Source organism: Histoplasma capsulatum, genomic scaffold, assembly GCF_000149585.1.
Source record: "Histoplasma capsulatum NAm1 scaffold_3 genomic scaffold, whole genome shotgun sequence".
Lineage (NCBI taxonomy): Eukaryota > Fungi > Ascomycota > Eurotiomycetes > Onygenales > Ajellomycetaceae > Histoplasma > Histoplasma mississippiense.
In genome coordinates this window covers 1476434-1493124 of record NW_001813980.1, presented here as the reverse complement: position 1 = coordinate 1493124, position 16691 = coordinate 1476434, and the positions used below count along the sequence as shown (strand labels likewise).

Below are 16691 nucleotides of genomic sequence, written 5' to 3'. Positions count from 1 at the left end.
GATTGAGCCTCGCAGTCCAAACGCCTTCTGAGAGTTCGTCTTCGGTGATCCGATCGACGATTTTGCGAACCTGGTTCTCTACCGCCTCTCGTTCGTAATATCGAAGATCCGATTCCGAAGTGATCGGGGTGATGAACTGGAGGACATACTCGAGCTGATGTTTTGACGGAAACTGCTTTTTCGTCAGAAATAAAGGATGATCATTGAGGATCCTCCAGAACGCCTCCTGTTTAGCAAAGAAGTCGTCCCATATTATGATGCGCGAAGGAACCCTCCGATTGGTTGGCTTTGTTACGGTACCCTGAGTGGTTCTTGTCGGGTCTGTCACGATGCAGATGGCGAGTAAGAGCTCGTGGCAGCCGCGGAGGTGGGATGGAAATGTGGTAAGCTGGGAATCTGCAGTAAGGCTCTCTGCTTCTTCGCGTCGTCGCTGTTCCTCTTCGCGTCGTCGCTGTTCCTCTTCGCGTCGTCGCTGTTCCTCTTGTCGTAGTCTTCTTTCCTTTTCCGCCTGTGCTTCCGCAATTTCTCGTAATGCCCGTTCTTCTTCTCGTAATGCCCGCTCTTCTTCGAGTTCAGCCAGTAGCTGTTGTACTCGGCTGTCCATTCTGTGACGCCGTTCCTACCAGGCCAGTGCAGGCAAGATGTTGAGTTACAAAACTTCGCTATGGCTTATTCTGGGTTAGAATGTAATAAGGATTTTTAGAAGTCCTCGGTGCAAGGGTAGCAAGCACGCTGAAGTATTGTTCTTCTTTGTTGGGATAAGTCATTTGGCAAGAAGTAAACAAACGAGTCACATGATACGGAACATGAAATTCCCGAAGCCGCGAATATATTCAAACAGGTATGGCTGGGATGAGGGCTCGCAAAGTGCTTCTCTATATTTCGTTAAAGGTCTGCCTCATCATCCTGTCCGATTTCATCCAAACTGGTTGCAAGCGAGTCGAACTTGGAATAATATAATAATCTAGTAAAGCATCGAGGGGAACGCATTGCTGCCCAACGGAATGGACTATCTTTAACCCGGCTGTGATCAATACTCTCTGCCTTGGCATTCTCGTCGTACTTTACGACAAAGCTCTATCCAGGCATGCTCTCTCCAAGAGCAAGCGAGAATGATAACGACCCAGTGGGAGCCAAAATCAACCACATGACCTTGGCACAATTTAGTCATTTTTCTGCCACAGCTTGCTATATCCCTATCTTACTAGAACCTGTTGTCACCGTCTGGGATCTCACATCGCTAGGTCCCAATCATTACGAGGACGGGTTTATGGAAGCGTGGTGGACCTTGCAGAAGTGATTTGTCAATAGTTAAAACAAATGGTGAAACATGATCTATCTGTATCGACTTGACATGCTCTACAAGTCGCTATTAGATTTTAGGATCAACAAGACTGCGATTCAAGCCGTGGCCCTTGCGGAACAATAAGTCGTGGCGCCGAAGAAAGTCGAAGCCCGGCCGGTTTAGTCAACTTTCTAGAATTGAAGGACCAAAGCACTTCGTTTCCCTTCCTCAAGGTATCCGCGTCTCAAGCTTTCAGCCCATTCTTCATAAGTTCTTCTCCATTCCATCGCCATGGCTGTGACTTCAGCGTCATTTGATCTGGATATTAACCACTGTTCAATGTCACCCGACCCGCCTGCATATACCCGGTCTATCGTGAAACTGGGCTCCCTCACTCTCCCTAACTGCCGAAAAGGATCCAACAACGGTAACGTGTGGTGGATAAACCCAGCACTGTATGTGCCCTGATTCAAAAACAAATACGACTCGAGATAAACATGGAGTTTGACGAGGTTGAAATCGCGGAGATGTGATGCAATGAGCTGAATGTTTTTTACCATTGGCCCATACTGTACCGAAATATCACACGAAACATCGAGTTGAAAGGTAATTTGTTTAAACCGCTGCCAGGAACCAGGTTGGATTGGGTGGAAATATCTTCCCAAGATGCACACATACTCACCAGACAAAAAGAAATTGCATACAAGAGTTCGGTAGAGGACATCAGTTGCGTCCTGAAAAATCCGACGATTCAGACGCGCCAGTTTCAGGAAGGCGTAATATGTGAAAAATTTCGAATAGCTACCCTGATATTCGTCAAGAATATATGAGAAAATGTGTTGGCGAAGTTCGATTGGCAGACGCAGAATGTAGCATGGTAAGGCGAAATCTTTGTGTTCGAAACAAAGCTGTATTTCGGTCCAAGGAATCTTTTTGCGGCATTTGCCTTTGCCCCCAATCACCGCCTGGCAAAAAGTCACCGTGAACCCGAGCTCTCTATGAGCACGCTGGCAGTCCTCGCCGCGCTCGGAAGAAACTCGATTTGTAAACTCGGAATCCGCAGCACGGCCCTCTGCTTCTTTGTGTCGTCGCTGTTCCTCTTCGCGTCGTCGCTGTTCCTCTTCGCGTCGTCGCTGTTCTTCTTGTCGTAGTCCTCTTTCCTTTCCCGCCTGTGCTTCCGCAATTTCTCGTAATGCCCGCTCTTTTTCGAGTTGAGCCAGCAGTTTTTCTACTTGGCTATCCATCCTAGGGTTGAAAACGCGCCCAGTAATTGTTACATTCCCTCGCAATACATCTTCTGCTGACCGTCGATTAGGCACCAATGCGTGATGTGGAGCAAGCGACCTCGACTGGTGTGCATGGGCGACGAAAAATAGCACGTCGAACGTAACCAGATCCATCCTCCCTCCTTTCAGAAGCAGAAAGGCTGGCACTAACCGTGCCATGCTCACTCACTCTCTCTAGTGAGTGCGCCACAGCGTACGGAAAACCACAGCGTACGGAAAATATTTTGAATATAGTGATCTTCGAAAATTAATTAATAACCACCACCACATCTATCTATAACATAAAGATTATCTATATACTCATTAGAAGGTGTAGAATCCACTGTAGGTTGAGATTCTATAGAATTATCTTGTTGTGGTTGAGTGGCTGTAGATTTTGTAGGTTTGATTCCAATCGACTGAAGATTCTTATTGAACGTCTTTTTCATCTCATCTGCTCTACGGGTCGCGATCTTGCGATTGGCATCCTTAATAGTGAGGACTCCGCCTACTTGCACCTGCCTGCGGGAGGATTTGACGACCCGACGTCTATTTGCTCGATAATGACCTGCAAGTTCACCCTCACGGTGCGCGTTCAATTCCGCCTGGACCATGCTACCCTTGAAGATCTTGTCCAACCGCCTTGTCAAACCAGGTGTAAGGGTATCCTTCACATCTTGTAAGGCCTTGGCTGCTGCATCGATTTGGCGATGTAGTTTTGCAACTGTCTCTGGGGAGGTTAATTGCAAAGAGGCAGTTGACGGTCGATCTGCAGGCGGCGGGGTAAAGTGATTGCATACATCACCATCGCCATCGTATATGTTGAGATCCGGGGCATCATCAATGGTAAGAGGTCTCAATCGATTGAGAATTATATCGCGATTAACTGGATACATTCCGCGGTCGGCAAAGCCAGCTCTCACAGTGCCAGGTTTGAATGCTTGCAGTCGGACGCTCTCCAGATTAGCAAGGAATTGTCTGCCACCATACTGCTCATATCCGTAGCGGGCGGCCTCATTAACTGCCTTTGTATGATAATGCTTATACTGCTGAAAAGGTACGCCATCAAGAGGTTGTAGAATATGACTTGTATGAGATGGGAATCCGAATAGAATAATCTTATGGAGGTCGCAGTATTGGATGAATTCTTCTGTGAGATGAGAACCATGATTGTCCATTAATAGCAGTCGATGACTGCCCATTTGACGCTTTTTTGTCATCTTATTGAACCGCTTGATCCATTCAAATCCAATCTCATCATTTGTAAAGCCAGACTCGGATGCGGTGATGGCGTAGTTGTCAGGTAAGTTGGAGTGTGTATACCAATCCTCTAGATGGACCTTCGATTTCATTATAATCAATGGATCCAATACTGTGCCATCTGCACTGACACACTCCACCACTGTTATTACCCCGCGGGAGTATGATGACTGTATGACGGAATTTGTGTCTCTACCCACTGTCCACATCCTTCTCCTTCTTGAAATCCAATCTCATCAAAGTTGTAGATATCGCAGGGGAAAAAGTGATATTGATTGAAGACAGCTTCATATCGATCAAACCAGTTGATAATGAAGCTTATATCCTCGCAAGATACCCGTTTTGGATTCATGGGCTTTTGCTTGACCCGTTCGTAATCTGGCAGGCGTTTGATGAATCGATATGCCCACATCTTGCTTACTGTGGGAGGTGCGGTCTCTGGATCTGTATGATGCTGTCTCAACATGCGGTTCGCGGCGGCTTCGATATGCTCGATGGTGGGCGGGCTAAAATTAATATCCAACTGATGAATCCATATCTTAATTGCCTCCTCCTGGCTGTCATTCAATGCTCTATTCAGTGGAACCCTCATAGTCCTTGATTTCTTCCCGTTGATCCTCCCATACAAGGTGGCATATGGGACTTTGAATTCTGGCGACAGAGATGTGATTTTTAATTTTGAATTGCTTTTGTACACATCAACAGCTCTTTGCAACTGCTCCTCAGTGTAATTAGAAGATTTAGACATGGTTATAATTAATGATGATTATTTGAAGATGAATTTCCACCATCAGATAAAGAGATACTAAGTGCCTTGTAACCACAGAAAAAGCACAGTGCAAAGAACAATAAATAACTATTAGATTTACTTAAAATATAATTGATGCTCTGAATGGCACAAATACCAGTTGTGTTTTAGTTAGTTAGTTAACTAACTAACTAACTAACTAACTAGTTAACTACTCTAATTCTGATATTGTAAATATATAATAAAGCTAGTGAAGCATGTGACCACACTAATAACGCCACTGACAGAGAACACCAACAATAATACGCGATAAGCGCCCGGAGAACAACTTACTTAAAATCGGGATATCCGAGGGAGCCCATTTCAACAAAAGGGGGGGGGAGGGAGAACGAAAATTTTATTGAATTAGGAACGAAAAATCGAAGAAGGAGGGCAAAGAGTTTTGATGATGGTCAAGTTAAAAAAGAAGAGAAATTTTCAAAGGAAAAGAAATTCTTTTTGTTTCTCTGCACGCAACCCCTAGCAACCAAAGAATCCACCAATTCTACCTCATTAAGGAATCGATAACAACGCGTATACAAGCTATTGAGGGGACGCGATCGATACACTGCTATCAACGAGCGGCACTTACAATACGGAAATGCAAACATCTACTAGCAAGCAATCTATACAATCGCTGAGGGCAGCTCTTATAAAAAAGGGGGGCAATTGTAATGCACTCGTTTATTATTTCCTTATTATTATATTATCTTTGTTTATATCTTTATCTATTCTTACCTCTTTCCATTATACTCTCGCTACCACTATTTCTATATGTATATATATATGGATGCATGTATTTCGCACATCTTCTTTCTCTTTCTTTTCCTCCTTAGCGATTAGCTACAACTTCAACTACATTACTACTACTACTATAATTATTATTATCTTCCACTACACTATATACTATCTTCTACTATTTACTCTTCACACTGTCATCACCCCTCACAATAGATTTCAATGTAAGATGAAAGAAATCTTTATGAATTGTCTGCAGACTCTTTTTTAAAAGCTGTAAATCATGATTAGATTTATTATAATTTTTTGAAATGTAGCAAGCAGCAATAAAGAAGCTCAGATTGGCTATTTATACAGATGCAGTAAAAAGAGCCTTGGAATAGAATAGAATGAATGAAGCTGTAATGGCTTGTTTATCTTGCTCAGGCCTTTCTATACGGGCCGTTGCAGCAACGCGGGCGGTCACGTGGAATCACGTGAGCGTAGCTTCTCATTGACCAATCAGAGCGCGAGAATGCTTTCCTAATCCCGATGACCGAAAGAGGAAATTTTCTGGCACGAAAAGCCTATATATATTGCTTCACTCGCTACGCTCGCTCCGCAAATAAAACTAAAACTACTCTATAGAAGTTTTATAATTCACTGTGTTTCGTGTCTTAAACCCGTATTATGATCCAGCACGACGGAGAGACCCATCATCCACTGGGTGCTGGATCTTATTACTTCAAGGAGCACCTGATCAAATATCTGAATGATCAATGCTCTCGATCCTCGATCGCTCTCCATGTTGGATCTCAGCCAAACTGTAGTCCACATATTGGCAACATTACCACATTTACTGTGGCGTTCGCCCTTGCTGCTGCACTGCGGAAGGAATTTCGGCGCGAAGTCAGGGTAAAATTCGTATACGTCGACAACGCTCCATCTCCTGGGCAGGAGGCCAATATTAATGGAGTCATATATCAAAGGAGTCTTAAGCACATGGGTGATTTGGAAGACAACCAAACAGCCTTCGTGAAAGTACTAGACCAGCTCTCGAAGATTTCTGGCATAGCGTACGATGTTGGGACCCAAAATCTCTGGCTCTCACATCCTGCATTCCCTGGTGTACTCCGCACCATCGTGGCCCAGCGTGAAGTCCTTGGGCCGCATATGTCCCCAGATAGAGGGAAACTAGCTATTCGAGCGTCCTGCCCACACGACGGATGCGGACTAACGGACAAACACGGGGTAAATAATCAATACCTCCATGACGGCCGAATCACATTCGTCTGCCCGAACCATGGAGAACATCATGTTAGCCTATCATCCGCTTCGGATCTAAAAAGACTCGAGTTCAACACGCCACTACGCAATCTGATACGGATCCTGATCTGCAGCCAAGACCCGGACAAGTCGTGGATCATGTGTACTGGATCTGACTACGCAGGCTTCTACCAAGAACAATTTACATGGCGACTCCTCGAGTGTCCCGCAAAGGCTCCGATTATCTTCTATTCTCCTCTGATCGTCGACTGGTCCGGAGGTAAGCTCTCGAAGAGTTTGTATGTCAAGAAAGGGGCATACAAGTACTTGTGTGATGACGGGCGCAGGTACATGCTGGATGCGGACACATTTATGAAAACCGAAGGCGCTCTGAACGCACTCTTCGCGGAAATACAGGATTGGGTAGAAGAGCCAAGAAAGCTCTTTAGGAACTACTCTATTGATTATATCGATAAGCAGCTGATATCCCGAGGGATGAAACTGGTCCAGGCGAACAATTCAGCTTAGCAACATATTAGATATTAACTCAGAACCAATTTTCTATACTCCATACAAAGACATGTGCAGCGTAACGTAGTTGTGTAGTCTCGTTGACGAGTTCAAGACCGGATTGGGTTCCGGTGATCCAGCCAAACGTGCCCCAAAATCCAATACTCTCCTAACCCTAGGCCGGACTCTTCGCACCCGAAAAACTGAAGAACCCGGTAATTTTTCCCCGTTCAGTAGAGCCACGTGTTTCTTTGGATTGCTCCGGGGGACTAGAGCCCTTCATCGCCTTCTCCACGGACAGTTCTTGCGGCGCCCTGGCGATTATATGATCCTGCGCGTCCATTGGACAGTTATCCAGGAGAGAGAGTGGCACCCAGCAATACTTCTGTGGGGGGCCCTTTAGAAGCCCCCTTGAGATAGCCAGCTTCAGACTGATGGGTTGCTTCAGCCTCCACAGATCCAGGATTTCGTAGGCGTATTTCGAGATCTTTTTGCCTGCATTGAAGTCTGCATTGCCAATACCGCCATCTTCCGGAACCTCACCAGGGACCTTGCCGCGGGAGATATGCGCGACGTACTCAATGCGTGAGACGGGGCGGGTGGTGTAGAACCAAATGCGACGAACGCTGGAAGGGAGGAGGTAGCGGCGGTACTCGTGATTTTTGGCGCGTGTCGCGATGTTGTCAATGTGCTCGGGCTTAATGCTCATAAATATGTCTTTGTTCCCTGTCTTGACGGTCTGTACTCTATGCGCTGATGGCTTCTCTTTAGCCATTATGAGACACAGCGCACGGTTGGAAGTTGGAGGTTGGAAGTTGGAGGTTGGAAGTTGATGCTCTCCCCAGAGCTGTCTCACGGAGAACGCGTCGTTGGAAGTCTACCTCGGTGCAATTCATTTTAAGCCCCATGACACGCTAACTCGGAACTAGTGAGCGCCTCAACATCAAACATCTACTCCGTACTCCGTACTCAAGAGACATCAGAGGAAAAACCCACGATGCGGACTACAATATATACAAGATATGATTCTTTCAGCGCTGGGAATATCCAATTATGCTCTATCGCATCCTTTGCATCGCCATCAACCAGCGAGCCGGACCAAACGTCCCAGATGTGCAACACAGTACCGGGCTCTTGATGGTTAAAGGACATGAGCTCGCCCTCAGACGTAGGGTTCTCTCTACTTTCGGGCTCCCTGAATATCCCGCTCCCATACTCTGTACGGTACATGCGCATACACCTTGCGCCACGGCTACGGTAAGGCCTTAGGCTTGCCAGAAGTGAAGAATATGTTACTCCGTAGTTAGCTGCCAACTAGCCAACCAAGAACACAAGCTGTCGATCATTCTTTTCTTTTTGTTGATCTCTGCGCCACCAAATCTGCAACAATGTGTGGCCCTCCAAGTTCGCTCTATCGAGAAAGCTAGCTTCTCTCCTCCCCAGTAGACATTCCGGAGAGTTCACGTTCTGCGCAAAGATGAAGTATGGAAAATATATATAAATTATAGATGCAAGAGATGAGAACATCCCCCTTTACGTTTCCTAGAGGGACTTTCACCATTTCCTGCTACTTTCCCCCTCATGTCGTGCCGCTAAGCATTGCGTAGAAGAGCGGCTCGGCAGATTGGACGACGGCGAAGCGGCGGGAGTTTGCGACTGATTTGGTGAATCCACAGCTGATTGCTGTGACGGATAATGTGCGTTGGGTTTCCTTTTGAATCATGCGTTTTTTGATGACTTTTTCTTCTTTTTGTTCCTGTTGACTGTTGGCTTTTTCTTTCCTTTTTTTCTCACTGGTGACTGCAACCGAGACTACACCCGCTGCCAACCGTAGAGCATGCCCTATTTACCCATCCATACATTTAATAAGCTAACTAACGTGCATGATGTTGTCACATTTTGCCAAACCCACAGGCCAATCAGGAGAAGAGCGATTCTGGCCCTGAGGAATGGAAGACCCCCCATCCGTAAGTTCCGGATTGATTGATTCCACTGGAAAAAAAAAAAAAAAAAAAAAAAAAAAACACCAGGCCGCTTCCTCCCCTTTCCCCTGAAAGTCAAAGAATGAAAAACTAACAATGGGGCGGCGGCGGGGTCGGGGGCTCTAGGTTTGGTGTATACATTCAGAGTAGAATATAGATACTCTCGTTTCTATTTTCGCGATTATATTGCATTTTTCATATCTAAACTTACGCAAGAGGGTTTTTCAACGGGTGAACACATACCTCCTGTAACGTATTGCGGACGGACAAAAACAAAGGCAAGGCAAGTACGGAGTACATATATATATATATATATATATCCTAATACTCAATTATAATTGTTTCTGATGATCTTAGTTCAGCCCTTTTATCTATTAACAAAATAGCAAAATCCACGCCTAGCGGCAATAAAAAGAAACAATGCAAATAGAAAAGTAGAACAAGTAGGGGAAAAAATAGGGTGGGACCCGGGGGAGAGGAGATATACAAAAAGGGAATAAAAAAACAAAAAAGCAATCACAAGGCAATTAATTAGATGAATCGATCGATCATCCACCAATCCAATCGCCAACCACCAAAAATTACCGCAAAAATAAAACATCATTTTTTGCTGTTCCCCGATCGTAGTAATAGTTAATGATAATAACAACAAATCTATGATATCCATCCCATTATCCAGCTCGGCCAATATAACACCTTAGAAAATGTTGAAAAAAATAAAATATAAGAAAAGGCGGGGAAAATGAAAAGAAAAGAAAATTTGCGTGGTCCCTTCTGTAGGGGCAAGGGTTATCTTGATAACAAACCACCCAAAAAGTGGCTCATGCATACAATTAATTAAACTCACAGGAAAGGAAGATAGTGAGAGGGAGAGAGCGAGTGTGTGGTATTATTTCGTTCCCCAAACCCCCTAAGCCACAAAAATAGAGGTAGGAAAGAGAAAGAAATTTTTGAAGGAAGTCAAGTTTGTTGACTCCATGAAATATGAATAGAGTAAGGAATCAATAAGGGAATAAATGGAATTGATTTAGAGAGAATGATACCCAGCCCCTCCAGTTTTTCCTCCCGGAAACACACAGAGAGACACGAACGAGTCTGATACTTTATGATAGTAGATTCTTTAGCGACGGATTCGCACTGGCTCCCGATCCAGATCCACCCGTCGGTACATTTGTGTTATGAAAGCGCCCGGAGCTACTGGGCCTCGTAGACGTATTACCTGATGGTGCAATATTTTCATCCCCAGCTGCAGGGGTGGCCGGGCGCGGCGGGTCAAGGGTACGACGCGTCGATGAAGGCGATTGATGGCCTGGTGCAGCGGGTCGCTCGGCTGAGAACATACGAGAGTTTGGCTGGAGTGCATTTAGGGTATGCGGTGGGGAGAAATGAGGGACTGGGGAAGTAGCGGAGGAGTTGTACGGCCTATTTGAGGTGGCTGGGGGAGGTGGCTGTGGTGGCTGTGATGGGCCATGCCCATTAGGAGGTGGTAATTGAACTGGACCATATGGGCTCTGGTGAGCAGAGTATGAATGTGGGAGTGGAGGAGGGACGCCGTTTCCATAGTGGTGTTGCTTAGGGGGCGGAGAAGGACCTTGGTGGTGCGGTGGGAGAGAAGGGTGATAGCCATTAAGGTGCTGTGGTGGGGGAGGAGGAGGAGGAGCGGGGCCGCCATGGAAATTTCGTGGTCCAAGTGATTGAATGCTAGATGGTGGAGGAACACCGGGTGGTATATGATGCATGAGTATTGGACCATAATCGGGCGACCGTTGTTCATAGTCCGGACGCCAGTCTGCCGCACCGTGTCCATGAACCTGTACCATTGAGGGGATAGGTAGATTTGGGGGTTGCGGTGCCGGGTGGGCATGTGGTGATGGCGAATACTGGTTCTGAGTGAACTCGGGAATACGGGTCGCAGGTTGGCTTGGATCCCGCTTTGCGGGGTATGGAGAAGGTCGAACTTCCGGTTCTACTGGTGACGTTGATTGCTTTTTGATATGGCATTTATGGCATTCATGCAGAGTTCTAGACCTTGGAGAGCCTCGCGACGGGTTTTGATTGGACGAAATAGTGCGGTCCGCATCGATCATAAGGACATCCCCGTTCAACGTTGGCCCGGGCGGCACCTTTTCCGCGTGAGCAGGAGAGCCACCTGTTTGGGCTGCGTTGGAATAAGCCGGACCAGAACCATCCGTCGCGCCAACACCGTTCATCACAAAGCGGTTTTCACCCAAGGGCGCGGAGAATTCCAAAGATGACTCGACCGTCCACCACTTCGGACTGAATCCGGATTTGCAACTGAAGCACGTTTTATTTTCGGTAGAGGTTATAGAATGGCAACTGGCCTCCCTAATGACGCTGCTTCCATGGCTCGGAGTTGTGGATTCTGCTGACGGTTTATTATCTTTGGTGTGGTGTGGGGCACTTCCATTGACGGAAACTCGTCGGTTAGGCGGGTGGAAGCCATTTTGAACCGATACCCCAACAGATTGTTGGACATGTGCGGCTTTCCGAACAGTACCCGTTAGTGTGAGGTCGGCTTGCTTGGAAATCTGACAATAATGTTGTAGTGCATTTAAACCCGGAACCTCACTAGGCTCACTCATTTCATGGACAATGGTCGAAATGGCATGGTGAGGGCACCAAATAGCAGGCGTAGCCGCACCCACCTCGTCGCCCAATTTCATCGTGTTAACGGTGTCTCTTCGACTACTCTTGACTGGGGTGATATCAAAACCGAAAATGTATCCAGATCGACTGGCACATCCGACATGAAATCGTGCATTGCAAGGGGTGTTGTGGCAGGAAACGCATGCGCCTTGGTCCGTCTTGCAGATATCGCAAGTATCTCTGAATCTTTCAGCAGGGATCAGTCCAAATCCCTCGGCAGGTTCTAGCTCCTTTGCATTGCCAAACTTAATTTCAGGCACCCATACTGCGCAAGCAACGTGAACCCAATTGTTTCCAGCAGTTCTTTTGAGCGGCTCGCGGGGACCTGTCGGTTTCCCAGCCTCCTTCTGTCGTATTTTATATAGTTTGCTAGCCTCTGCAACCATTTCTTTCTCCAGTCGCTCCTTTTCACGCTCTCGGTCTGTTTTCTTTTTGTGAGAGACCTTGGGCGGTTCCATCAGCTCATGCTCAGTGTATGTAACTGGGCATAAAACGCACTCATACGACGTTGAAATAGCGGGGTTCCTGTCGTTCAAGCACATATCGCAGAACCATTTCGACGAGTTCCATGAAGGGTTCACGCCGTAGCAAGCTCGATGAACAGTCAAGCGGCAGTCACGACAGGACAGATGCTGATCACCCATGGGTTCCATTTTATTGCATACTGCGCAGGGGAGAGTCCTAACCCTAGGTGGCTCGGGAGCAATTGGCGGGGGTTCAGCAGGCTTCTCAACCACCTTCTTCTTCGTAGCAGGAGCGGGTTCAGCCGGTGTAGTAGTTCCAGGAGCGCTGCCGGTCTGATCAGATGACTTCACCTTCTTCTTAGGAGGTTCCGTAGGAAGCGGAGGGGGTGCAGCCACTTCTGCAGTCACGGGAATTCCTAACGAGGTTGCTATTGTTGCTGTAGTGCTATTGATTTTGACATCGGTCTCAGACGAGGTGAGAAGTTGAACCAGTAGCTCCTCCTCGTAGCGCCGGCGCCATGACTTATTCCCTCCTTGTCCAATCTTCTTGACGACTTCATCAGCATCTTCCCACTGAATACCATACTTTCGCCAGAGAACAGCACATCGTTGACAAATGGCAACAGTGAGACTCTGAACCGCTCTATCTCGTTTCGGGTCTGCAGGAACGGCAGAACCAGGAGGGGTCCCAGGAGCCCGCCTCCACTGTCTTGAAGACCTCGTCGAACAGAATTTGCACGTAAAACCTCGTTTCTTGTCTTTGGCCTTCTCGTTATCAAAAGCCGAATCGTCATGGTCATCTGCGACATCGTCAACTAGCTTTAACGCATTATCTGCTTGCTTTGCTGCTTTCCTCCCTTTTCGTCCATCGAAATTGCCCCAAATTTGACGACCTTTCGGAGTTTTCTTCCACATGTAATAATATCGAACGATGTGGCGATGTGGGACAGTTCCGACATGCTTTGTCACGTTTCGAAGCTCGGAGCCGTATTTTGCCACCCCGTTTTCAAACGCTTTAACCTCTTCTGGACGGAGATGTGGCTCCTTGAGATCTGAGTACTTATTAACTTGTTTCAGTTTTGTAAGTGCAGCTTCCACATTAAAATTTTCTCCATAGAGAAGCGCAAGTGCCTTGTCCAGGAAGTTCGTAGAATATTTCTCAACGTTGAGAGAAGGGGCGATTTCTTTGGCTTTTTCCATGTACTCGTCGATGAATTTTTCACGGTCGGTATCACTTATGGAGGGCCCTGGAGCATCATCTTCACCACGGGGTGGAAGTTGCGAAGGGTCAGGCATCTTGAAAAGCAGTTCTGCGGTGTTGATATGTTTCCCGTTCACGGTAACTGGGTCGTCTTCTCCGCGAGGAATATACCCCACAGGTTCATCTTGAACCCATTTCGGTCGTTTAGCTCGTTCAGCTTTCTCAGCTTCTATTGTAGCAATTGCTTCTCTGGAAAGTTTAACATCTTTTTTATTCATAGACTTGATGTTCCTCTTTTTCGGTTCGACAGCTTTGACATATTGAACTGGGTGGCCATGCCATGGGATAACGTTAGCTTGATGGCGTGGGCCTATTCGAGAGCTGGCACGTGGATATATTCTATCGTCATAGTCCAAGGCATCTTCTACTCGACAATGTATTCCCAAATACCTGAAAGGCCAACGTTTTGCCTGAGCGATCTGCTCACTAGTGGCAGGTCGAACTACGTCCGGGAGGGCAGGAGTGCTTCGTTCGGTGGTTTCTGCCAGAGCAGCGGGGTCTTCTTCTTCTTCCTCTGGAAGCTCTGGCTCCGTTTCGGCTGACGCTTCTCCGATGATGGGAGTATTTCTTGCCTCAAGCTTTCGCTCTTGCGCACGACTGCATGGGGCACAAGCCCAAGCGAACCCCCGTGCCGGTTTCTTTTGCAAAACAGGCCGAACACAGTACATATGATATGTACTGTGGCAGACAGCACAATCCACCGAATCCGTACTAGTAGTAGAATTAGTGAGCCGTCCCAATATAAATATAATAAAGAGGTGGAAAGGGATAATTAGCTACACACTTTGCGGCATATAAACTACATTTTTTGCAGGTTTTGACCGCGCTGGTCAAATCCTTCCTACGGCCTAACTCCACCAAGACGTACTTCCACCGTTCATCTAGGACTTTTTTGACATTTTGCGGTACATTTATGACCTTACTCGTCGGAATAACATCGTAATATCTCTGGGATGTAGCGATCATACATCTTCTCAAACCAAAAGCAATCCTTAGTCTTCCTGTATTCATCGAGGTTTGTGATTTCGGAGTGGTGTTTGATATCGCATTTACCACGAAGTGAGGATAACGGACATGTATCGGAGTGCATTGAGGCGAAGACGACGCGCAGATCGGCAACGTTACGGTGGATGTCGCGGGGTCGATAATACCAATTAACCCTTATGCTTTCGATGGGGCCGTCCGGGTTATCTTTGGATGGTAGGAATTCCATAATGCGAGCAAGGTAGTAGGGTTCGCCGGGAGGTTCGCACACCAAATAGACATGGTCTAGCACAGAGGAAAGAAGCTCAAGTTAGATAGTCACGGTAAACTTGGGGGGTTGATAAATCTATTGGAAGTGTAGAATTAAAACGTCAACGGCCACATCTCAAGCTCACGTACCATTGGGACCAAGAATAGTGCCATCGTCTGCTTTCAGCTTTCCTTGTTTTAGATATGCCTGACAATTGTTAAAAGTCAACATGTTCTGTACATGCGTTTTCTGGTATTCGGTGGACACGTTTGCGGGGGCGATAAATTTCTTGGTGGATGAGAGAGAAGTGGTGTTTGGCGTGGACGACGCCGGAGTAGAGTGATGAGAACCAGGTTGTTTTCGCTTCTTTGTCGCCGTATAACTATTGCTACTTGGATTGGCAGAAAATGACGACGTTCCGGGGATAGATTCTTTCGTCTGCGGAGCAGTATTCGAGCCATTTGTGGTCGCATGTCTTCGCGTGTTCACCCCAGTCGCCCTGTCATTGTCCGTGCTTGGGGATGTTGCGCCGCGGTTGTTGGAAGGTGGTCTCTTGGAACTACCAGACCGCGACATTGAAGCAACAAGCTCATATTCGGTATCAATGTCGCGATCCTCCGCGTAGTTTGGTCGAGCGCCGCCAACTCGATTTCTAGAACGGGTGCCATATGGAACGGCCCCAGTCGCCGACGGAGCGGTGGTGTTCTGAGGAATAGCATCAGAGGCCGGAGAGGACGCAGAGGTGGTGGTGGCAGTGGTCATCGATTCGGGCTGGAGACCATTTACAACAGGGTTAAGTTTGGGTGCAGTCGAGTCACTGGTTCCGCTTCGCGAGGAAGCATTTTGTGCAGACAACTGGTCGGTGGCCTTAGTAGAAGGGGAATTGTTACTGTCCGGAGTCGCAGTGGCCGACTGCGACGAGGACATTGTTGAAGTTCAGGCGTAACCTGTCGAAAAACGGTTGGCGTATTGATACATCCACAACAACGGGGGAGGAGTGTTGGGTGTTAGTGGAGGTTACTTTTTTAAGATTAGCGGTTGTGAATATTAGTGGCGGAAACGATGATGGTTAGTAGTAATAATGGTGGGTGGTATGTGTGGTGTTTAGAGTGGTGATGGGGTTTGTGTAGCAAAAAAAGAATGGGTGAGTGGTGCTAAGTAGATCAACGTGGAGAATGTATCCATGGATGAGGGTTGCCCATGAATAGCAGAGCTGTGACAAAACAGACTTTGGCGGACGAAGTCTGTGGCTGTTCAGGGATGGGAGGAGGAGGATGCAGGGCGGAGAATACCACAAAGAAGAAACGCAGGCGCGGGTATGATGAAACAGGCTTGGGGATCAGGGTCAGGATAGGGTTGCATATGAAATAAAAACGAGAAGCAAGAAAGGGAAATAAAGGGAATGGGTGAGAGAAGTGAGAAAGACCGGGAGGCGAACCAGAACAGTGAGCGCAGGAAGATTTTTGGGCTTAGCGGGTGGGATTTATATGAATGATGGTGAAAAGAGGACTGGACTAGTCAGAGAGCGGGCATGGATCTAGTCTATCAAAAATCTCACCGCACAGCAGGAACCAGGGTAGGGGGAGTCAGTCGCACAGGGGAGCACGAAGGCGTGTGGGGAAAAGGATGATTTGATATTGGGAGCTGGGCGAACCGACTACAGATCGGACAGAATTATTGGGAAGTCAAGAGAGCGCCGGTGGTGAGAGGGGGAAGAGCGGAGATTGGAACATGGAACATGGAGCATGGAGCTGGGAGCACGGATGAAGAGGTGGAGGTGACAAGAGTGGCAGACGACTATATATGGACAAACAACTAGAGTGCTATATCTGTGTACTGGTAGGAATAGCCAGGGAAAGGGGATCATGCAGCTTGAAGATTGTGATATGGCTGATTATCCAAGTGTTCGTGTCGTGGGGAACGCATAGCATTGTGATTTCAGAGGGAGACGATACACTATGGGTTTTTGTTTTATTATTGTTTTTTTTTTTTT

At 47.1% G+C, this 16691-nt stretch overlaps 6 protein-coding genes across 6 annotated transcripts; 2 read left to right on the top strand and 4 right to left on the bottom strand.

Annotated features, from left to right (window-relative positions):
- Positions 1 to 2841: 2841 nt before the first annotated feature.
- On the bottom strand, positions 2842 to 4558 carry HCAG_03580 (predicted protein; the record flags this gene model as incomplete). The annotated part of the gene is made up of 3 exons (XM_001541432.1): positions 2842 to 2845; positions 2872 to 3936; positions 4011 to 4558. The coding sequence occupies 3 exons, from the start codon at positions 4556 to 4558 to the stop codon at positions 2842 to 2844; spliced, it is 1617 nt and encodes a 538-aa protein (XP_001541482.1).
- A 1446-nt stretch (positions 4559 to 6004) lies between these two features.
- On the top strand, positions 6005 to 6956 carry HCAG_03579 (predicted protein; the record flags this gene model as incomplete). Its single annotated transcript, XM_001541431.1, has 2 exons — positions 6005 to 6860; positions 6928 to 6956. The coding sequence occupies 2 exons, from the start codon at positions 6005 to 6007 to the stop codon at positions 6954 to 6956; spliced, it is 885 nt and encodes a 294-aa protein (XP_001541481.1).
- A 309-nt stretch (positions 6957 to 7265) lies between these two features.
- On the bottom strand, positions 7266 to 7865 carry HCAG_03578 (predicted protein; the record flags this gene model as incomplete). Its single annotated transcript, XM_001541430.1, has 1 exon — positions 7266 to 7865. One exon carries the CDS (start codon positions 7863 to 7865, stop codon positions 7266 to 7268), a length of 600 nt encoding a protein of 199 aa, XP_001541480.1.
- Positions 7866 to 8143: 278 nt separating this feature from the next.
- Positions 8144 to 9229, top strand: HCAG_03577 (predicted protein; the record flags this gene model as incomplete). Its single annotated transcript, XM_001541429.1, has 4 exons — positions 8144 to 8347; positions 8698 to 8787; positions 9005 to 9057; positions 9199 to 9229. The coding sequence occupies 4 exons, from the start codon at positions 8144 to 8146 to the stop codon at positions 9227 to 9229; spliced, it is 378 nt and encodes a 125-aa protein (XP_001541479.1).
- Positions 9230 to 10192: 963 nt separating this feature from the next.
- HCAG_03576 (predicted protein) lies at positions 10193 to 13499 on the bottom strand (the record flags this gene model as incomplete). Its single annotated transcript, XM_001541428.1, has 3 exons — positions 10193 to 10266; positions 10415 to 11367; positions 11464 to 13499. 3 exons carry the CDS (start codon positions 13497 to 13499, stop codon positions 10193 to 10195), a joined length of 3063 nt encoding a protein of 1020 aa, XP_001541478.1.
- Positions 13500 to 14383: 884 nt separating this feature from the next.
- HCAG_03575 (conserved hypothetical protein) lies at positions 14384 to 15625 on the bottom strand (the record flags this gene model as incomplete). Its single annotated transcript, XM_001541427.1, has 2 exons — positions 14384 to 14733; positions 14848 to 15625. 2 exons carry the CDS (start codon positions 15623 to 15625, stop codon positions 14384 to 14386), a joined length of 1128 nt encoding a protein of 375 aa, XP_001541477.1.
- Positions 15626 to 16691: the final 1066 nt, after the last annotated feature.